This window comes from Plutella xylostella, chromosome Z (assembly GCF_932276165.1).
Source record: "Plutella xylostella chromosome Z, ilPluXylo3.1, whole genome shotgun sequence".
NCBI classification, from domain to species: domain Eukaryota; kingdom Metazoa; phylum Arthropoda; class Insecta; order Lepidoptera; family Plutellidae; genus Plutella; species Plutella xylostella.
The window spans coordinates 15,248,763-15,257,082 of record NC_064012.1 but is presented as its reverse complement, the minus strand read 5'-3'; the positions used below and the strand labels follow the sequence as shown (position 1 = coordinate 15,257,082).

Below are 8,320 nucleotides of genomic sequence, written 5' to 3'. Positions count from 1 at the left end.
TTTTGTCTGGCTATTGAAAAATTTGCCTTTAGTGTCTTTTTCCTATCAACCGACGATATACTCAAGTTTTGTTTTTGTTATTATGATAAGTTAAATTTCCCCATATTTAGGTTTTATTTTTTTGTCGGCAACATCTATGGTTTGAGTGAGAAAGAGAATAGTGCACACGGCGATTGCGAATCTATTTGTAGTTGATCTGAGCATGACCATAATCGAACTCAAACCAAACGTCAACTTATCTCATGTCATTGTCATGTCATGTCAAACATGTGTCAAACAAAACAAATAAAAAGCCGGGGAACTGCGATTTTGTTTTAAAAATATTTTTGAACCAAGAAGAGAACTGGCTGGATAGATCTTGTTGTGATAAAAAATAAAGAAGTCAATTTTTCAAAATATTTCAGTTTCAATTTACTTTTTGAAAAATAACCTAAAAACATGTTGCTTGGTGATGTTTTTCCCAATTTTACTGCAATAACAACAGAGGGGCCCATAGACTTCTACGAGTGGCTTGGAAATTCGTAAGTACTTCATTATTTCTATAGATTTTTATGTTTTAGCACTCATTATTAATTTAAATTGTTGAAGACAAACATGCTCTACAACAAGTAAGTAAGAATAAGTGGGTAAGTGCCAATTTCTACATTGTCGGTTATCTAACCGAAAGGGATTGATTTATAAATTAAACGTCATCTCCATATAAAATTCATTACAGATGTGTCAAAAGTTAACCACCACTCCCTGGTTATGCTCTAACCGAGAATGGAGAAGTTGCCACTAAGAAACATTGACTTATATTTATATATTAATAGCGTAAGGGCAGGCCTACCCGCTCTAAAAATGACACCCTCACATTAGCCCTAAAAACTCACAAATATGTCATAATTTGTATTTATTAGCCAGCGCATGGGTGTCATTTTCTTTTGACAAAACTTTCTGACAGACGGGTCCTGCCTTTTGAAATCATTGGTAATAGCATAGTTTTTCCATCGTACAATCATGGTCTGTTTTTATAGATAAACCATAGGTCTATTAAGCTAGCATGGTGTTCATGCTAGATTATCCTGCACAGCCCATGAATATGGATGGCATTGTACGCAGACAAGCAGCTTCTTATAGTCAACAACATTATGGATGGACTAACCTCACTGTGGCATGGGTTTTCATCTATTGTAGTGCAGGACGTTCTGAAGTTATCACCTCATAATGTGCTGAACTGATGGGTAGGTACACTGCCACAGACTGCCTGTGGTACTGCAGATGAGATCCTTCCCACTGGGTATCATTGTTCAAACTTTTTTAGATACTCTAAAAAAGTTTGCAGTCCTATTGCAGTCGTGTCAACTGCATTCAAACTGCACCTGAACTGCAATTTGCAGTTGGATTGCAGTTGAAATGCAGTCCATCTGTCTAGACCTTAATGCGTTGGTTGTGGTACGGTAGATGTTCTGTATTTATCTGTGTGTTGTGCTGTGTGTGTTATATTCAAGTGAAACAAATAAGTGATTTATCTATATACTAGATAGGCATTTCATCAAAAGGTTTTTCTCCTCCTACAGCAGAAATAAACCTTTTCCTTTTTTGTATATTAATACTTAGTTATTTTATCATTCCTTTTGCTGATAGTTAAACATTCCTATAACAATAATAGTGTTGTTTAAAGAAGTAATTATTGAAACAAAAAGAGGCCACTCACTCATATAATATTTCAGTGCAGTTGAATAAACATAGCAGATAATATTTATACAGCCTGTTTAAAATACTTATAATGTTTTGAGACGGACTTCAACATCAATTGAGAATAATGTTTCTATTGTAACTAGGTATTTCCTGTTTACATAAAGGGGTCTTGGGTCTATGTACCTATTGTTCCACTATACTAGATACACTTGAAAGAAAGAAAGAAAGAAAGAAAGAAATAGTTTATTCGCCTTCAAGAATACACAACATGGAAAATCACATAACAATACAAATTAGGTAGGTACACAGCTTATACATTAAATAATAAATAAACAATATTTTATGGTTGCCAATCTCCATGTCGTGCACAGTGATAGCGAAATGGTTCAGACTCAGCATGTGCTACATATATAAGTGTGTATATATATATATAGCGCTGATAATTCTGCCAGAACCAGTTCTTAAAGGGTACCTATGTGGCGTATACATATATTACAAGTAGGTCTATTCTAAGTGCATGCTCCATAATTAGCATATAACATTTTATTAATTTTAACTGATCTTTAAATACGTTGTAAAAAATATATAGGAAGAAAGAATAAATGTGTCTGTTAAACTGTGAAATAAATGGTATATAGTATATAACAGTGTAAATAACTATGCTTGTGAGTACTCTGTTATTTATGTATAGTTGTAAGGCCAGCTGAAAGATAGGAAATATGTAATGTATAATGACTTATCAGTTCTATTTATAGACAAACTAGCTGTTCCCGCGAGCTTCGCTTCGCCTTAAGAAGTTTTCCCGTGGGTATTCCGGGATAAAAAGTAGCCTATGTTCTTTCTCAGGTTCTAGATTATCTGTTTACCAAATTTCATTCAAATGCGTTCACTACTTTTGGCGTGAAAGAGTAACAGACAGACAGACACAGTTACTTTCGCATTTATAATATTAGTTAGGATATGCGATGATAGAAGATTAAGAACTCAACAATAATATATACTTACCTACCTATAACTCAATGCTGTCATCATAATCAGACAACATCATGCCAATAACTAGGATTTCATCACCCATATCCTACTGAAAACATTTGGCTTTTTTTTCAGAAAGACATACCAACTATCCACACTCAAAAGTCAACCTTCCATCACTAGCACACCAATAACACAGTACTCTACTCCCATTACAGTTGGGGCATCCTATTCTCTCACCCTTCAGACTTCACTCCAGTCTGCACGACCGAGCTGGCCCGTGTCATCACCCTGCTCCCAGAGTTCGAAAAACGGAATGTCAAGGTCATCGGCACATCGTGCGACTCCGTCACCTCTCACGAGGAGTGGTGCAAGGACATCAAGAGCTATGCAGGTGGGTGGGAAGACCGGAACTTACTGATAGTTTGACTCCTGGCAAGTTAGGCTGAACTTGAGTATGGAATGCAGGGCTGTGATAGGCCGGTTTGTTCTTGAGTAGGACTTAAGTTCATTTTTAGGTACTCTGTAAAGATTCGACAGGTAGTGAAATGATGACGAAAGCCGAGTATAGTGTTCTGGGCTACTTAAAGGACTATATATATGATAGTGGTGGACACTGGACAGATTATGCCGCAAAATCTAGGAAGAGATTCGTTCGAGCTTTAGTCCCAACTTACTAGGTTTATCAGTTGACCTATATGGATAATTATTTTATGTCACAACGAATAATCTATTTATCAGACGGTATCAATAAATTGGTCGATGGGTTCAGTGGAATTTCGTAAATGACATTGAACGCATATAATTATGATGGACATGTATTTGTATAGTGAGAGAGTAATTAATCAATTACCGCCTTTGGCGATACGCCAATAAACAAATTAGCTGTTGATGATGGTACAGTGAAATCTTGAATGTACCTTGACCATAGTTTTTCTCAGCATAAATACTTTCATGGCAGGTGAGGAATTCATTGCACAGTTTCTATTGATTAAATGGTGTAAAAGTAATTAGTTTTGCAAAACGTATGGTTTAAGTTCACGGATATACTTGAGAAACAATTGTAGGGCTATTTCGACAATACAACCACCGTTTACATACGAAATTCAATTTCTTAGTGTGTAGGTTTCAGACACTAGAGCTAGGGTTTTTTCACCAGTGTCAGCCGCTGGATGCCCAGCGTGCGCTGTCTAAAAATCATTGCGCCGCAGATTAAAACCCATTCAGGACTTATTATCGATTTGTTTCTGTATTTTAGACCCATAATTATCAAGTTTTAGCTCCGCTTAGTTTTAGCTTCGCCCTGTTTGAGTTCCCACATACATATCCCAAATTCATAGAACCAACTCGAATTCGTGTCCAACACAAAGATTCGAACTTCGAGTATGAGAGAGATCATGAGGACACTAGCAAGGCTCGTGTAAAGTAACCATGCGTTCTATGAATTCGGGGGTTTATATGTATATATGCACGTGTTCCAGGCTACACGGGCGCCAAGTTCCCGTATCCCATCATAGCGGACGCGGACCGGTCACTAGCCGTCCGTCTCGGCATGCTGGACGGGGCGGAGCGCGACGCGGCGGGGGCGGCGCTGCCGGCGCGCGCCGTGTTCGTGGTGGACCCCTCGCGCGCCTTCCGCCTCGCGCTCTTGTACCCGGCCACTACCGGACGCAACTTCGAGTGAGTACTCGCGATGCTACTGAGGAGGAGGATTAGTATAACGGTTATTTATAATAATAATAATAATATGTGGGGACATCTCACACACGGCCATCCGACCCCAAGCTAGGCAGAACCTGTGTTATGGGTGTCGGACAGCTGATATATCTACACAAATACATAGATAGATACATACTAAATATGAATATCAACACCCAAGACCCGAGTACAAATATCTGTCTTTAAACAAATATCTGCCCCAGCCGGGAATCGAACCCGGGATCTTCGGCATAGCAGTCAGGGTCACTAACCACTACACCACTCAGCCGTCTATTTGACCAAAGCCGGCCGAATAGGGGGTGTCTTAAGGGATCATTCTAAACGACGTCTGTTCTATAAGTCATTTTGGAAATTTAGGAAAACCACACCATGTAAAGCCGCAGCCTTAGTCGTCCAGGTATACGTCCCGCCTCACGCTGCTCTACCGCGCCTCCACGGGCCGCAACTTAGAGTGAGCAAAGCAAAAGATTTCAAATGGAAGGATGCCGCCGTCAGATCATTTTGCTTAGAAAATGTGATCCGCGCGCTGGACCTAATTCAAAACAAATTATGACCGATATTTTTTTGGTGCCAGCGCGAGGCCGAGGGTGCCATTTTTTTAAGGTTGGCCTTGTCGCTAGTAAAAAAATAAATCATGTATGTAGTATGCCTGGGATTTAAACCTAAAGATAGGTGCGACGATGAAAAAAGCGGCGAGGTGCGTGTTAGGGGCACATGTACGCTAAAACCGCGTACAGGAAACAGATAAGAAGCTCTATGAATGTAAAAAAAATAACAAAAATTCGTGTTGTAGCCTTTACTCTGAAGTGCATCAATTTTAAGTATTGTTTTCCGCTTTCAGTGAGATCTTGCGCGTCATTGATTCTCTCCAGCTGACGGACAAGGCGAAGGTGGCGACGCCTGCCGACTGGAAGGTGAACTCATTTTACTACTCATAATAGAAATAGAAATAGTAGTGTATTTTCTTTCTACAACATTCATTTACAAACTAGTGAGTGACCAGAGCCTCACTGTAAGTAAAAAGAAACCTGTGCCAGTGAGGCCCATAACATGAACATGCTTCTATAAACTAAACGCTTTCTCAAAAAGCATAGGTATTTCCTCTTCCATCAATTTCTGTCTATATCTAAGATCGTCACCTTGTTGGAGGAGCTGGATAAAATTGATCGACAATTTTAATTAACTTTATTACAAGCCTAACACCCTCTTCTTTATCCTACCCTTTTCCTTATTTCGTCAGCTTTGTGCGCCATTTCATGCAAGTTACCCTATCCTCTGTCATATCCTCATTCACTGCACACTCTCATACTTTCTTCCACAAGCTTTACAGGGAAATAAGGGCTATTGTTACTAACAACAACTATGGGTTATTTTTGTAATTATGAAAAAAAATACTTGAAATAAATGAATTTATTATTATTATTATTTACACCCTAATCTTTTCCCCTCTTTCCCAGATGGGAGACGACTGCATGGTGCTACCGACAGTTGCTGAAGACGAGGTCCCGAAGCGCTTCCCCGCCGGGGTGACCGTGACCGCGGTGCCTTCGGGCAAAAACTACCTGCGCAAGACTCCCTGCCCCAAGGTGTAGCGGGGACCACTTGGGCTTATTGTCTAATGTCTCACCAGTTGTCTATCGCTAGCTCGTTTTTGGTCGGACGAATTGTAATTTTAATGTTGTCAAAACCTTAAATTATTTGTCTAAAATGTATCTCTATAAGATTCAAAATACATCTTATATCTCATTTTTACCACTAGTGAGAGCTAGAGGTACCTAGAGCGGTGGTAGCTCAGTCGGGTAAGCGCCCGCTTCTCACACCAGAGATGCGGGTTCGAACCCCGGCATGTACCAATGAGTTCTTTGAATTTAAGTACAGTGTATACCTTCGCTCTTACGGTGAAGGAAAAAATCGTGAGGAAACCTGCATATCTAGATTTAGCACATCTAGATATGTGAACCCATCAACCCGCAGTGGACCAGCGTGGTAGGAAATGGTCCAAGCTTAGGAAGGCAGTTTAGACCTTGGGGATATGCACAAAGGTTCCACTCGAGAGAGTCAGGTGCAGGTACTTATACCCCCACAGAGAATAGAATAGAATAGGGATCGCTCTTTTTCTTCTGTCAACCAGTAGAAGGCGAGCTCGCGGACGCCTGATAAGAAATACAGGCAATCCCGAAGGCGGAATCGTTCAACATGCCATATTATTATAGTTACATTAAGTTGGCTTTGAACAACGATGACAAAAACTTGATAGCGATAGTTATTCCAAATAATAAGGCTGAGGTTATTGTTATCAGAAAAATACATTTATTGTAAATTTTTGCGAGATAACTTTATCTGTCTGTTGACATGCGCCTTTAGACAATAAGCTAGTAGTTTCCGCCCCAAAAACACATTCCCGTAGTCATAGAACTTATTATGGGTTTGTAAGACCTTCGTTCTATATGAATATATACGGGGTCTAAATTTGAGGCTTTTCATTGTCTTGTTATTCTTATACTTAAAGAAAGTGTAACCTCGAATATTTTTTAAGAATACCTATTACCTAGGTACTTACTGATTGTAATGGTAAAATATATGTTAAACTGTCTATTTTTGTTACTATAATTAAATATTATCCATTATAAATGGTGCTAAAATGTTATTGTATTTCTGTTAATATCCATCCTCAAGTTTCTTTAGTGTAAGGCCCCATTGGTCGGCATTGCGTAGCGTCGACGTCGTCGTCGGTTGCAGGAACCATAATGATGTGATTTTCGTCGCGTTACAAACCGCCTCATCAACCAAATTCAAAGTCAAATGTGTGAGTAAAACGTAGTGTTCTTTTCTCTATGAGATGTACCTAATAGTAAGTATTGCCTGAGTATAACTAATGGTTGGATAAGGTAGCCCGAGGACCGAGTGTTGTGGCGCTTGACGCTCCTTGGGAGAGGCCTATGTCCAGCAGTGGATGATTATTGGCTGATGATGATGAGTATGACTAGGTATGGCCATGGTATAACGTGGCTGGTAAATGTTGTGTTCTTTTCTCTATGGCTGGTAAGGCCTAATCGAGGCCTAATCACACCGCAATGGCAGCGCCCGGCATCGAGCCATGTTCAATTTATGACTAGTACCAATGACCCTGCTTTTAAAATCCACAATGGCTAGCATGAAGTAAGTCCATTGAGACGTGATCCTGGACCTACAAGAATACCAACACTGTAACGTACTGTGTAGTTAGTGTAAACGAGATATAAATTTCCTACAAAGCTGCCGCGACACGGGTTCGTTATGGACGTAGATAAACGTCACTATATCCCATATACCTACTACACATTATATCCCGATACGCTATAAATACGACGATTCCAAGGACTTTTTATATAGTCCTAAAAGTCCTTGGGCGCTTCTGTTCTGAGCCAAAACCTAGGTAGGTACAGTAAGGGGCAGATAAACCTGACCCCCCTCAGAAACATTGTTAGTATGAGAGGGGGTCAGGTTTCTTTGCACCTGACCGTACCTACGTGTGCAGCATGTTGTAACTAGCCCGGAAATAAAATGTGCCTGTACTACCAAAAAAAACTTTAAACACTTTTAACAAGAATTTAAAACGAGACTTGACTGATTTTGTAGGCGTTTGCCTGTTAAATACTGTCTAGTTTTTGTGGTAAAGCCCTGAATTTTAAATTTCGGGAAAAAAAACCATAGTAAAAAGTCACGTGACCACCAAACTTTTTATGGAAAATGATATTTTTTTCCGCGGTTTTTAACATTCTCATATTATTTTCGGGCTTAGATATAACATGCTGCACACGTAGGTTTCCGCTTAGTATACCCTTTTTGCAACACGGAACGCAAAGAGGGCTTCCATCAGTTGCAACATTACCTCACCTGCATATTTAGGTACCTACTTGACTTTTGTCCAGTTCAAGTTCACACCGGGCACACTGCATCGAACCCAAAA

At 39.7% G+C, this 8,320-nt stretch overlaps 1 protein-coding gene across 1 annotated transcript; it reads left to right on the top strand.

The window, feature by feature from the left end:
• Positions 1–254: 254 nt before the first annotated feature.
• Positions 255–6,295, top strand: LOC105386051 (peroxiredoxin-6). Its single transcript, XM_011556530.3, has 5 exons — positions 255–521; positions 2,871–3,046; positions 4,134–4,332; positions 5,213–5,285; positions 5,829–6,295. Exons 1-5 carry the CDS (start codon positions 439–441, stop codon positions 5,961–5,963), a joined length of 666 nt encoding a protein of 221 aa, XP_011554832.3. The 5' UTR covers positions 255–438; the 3' UTR covers positions 5,964–6,295.
• The last annotated feature ends 2,025 nt before the right edge of the window (positions 6,296–8,320 follow it).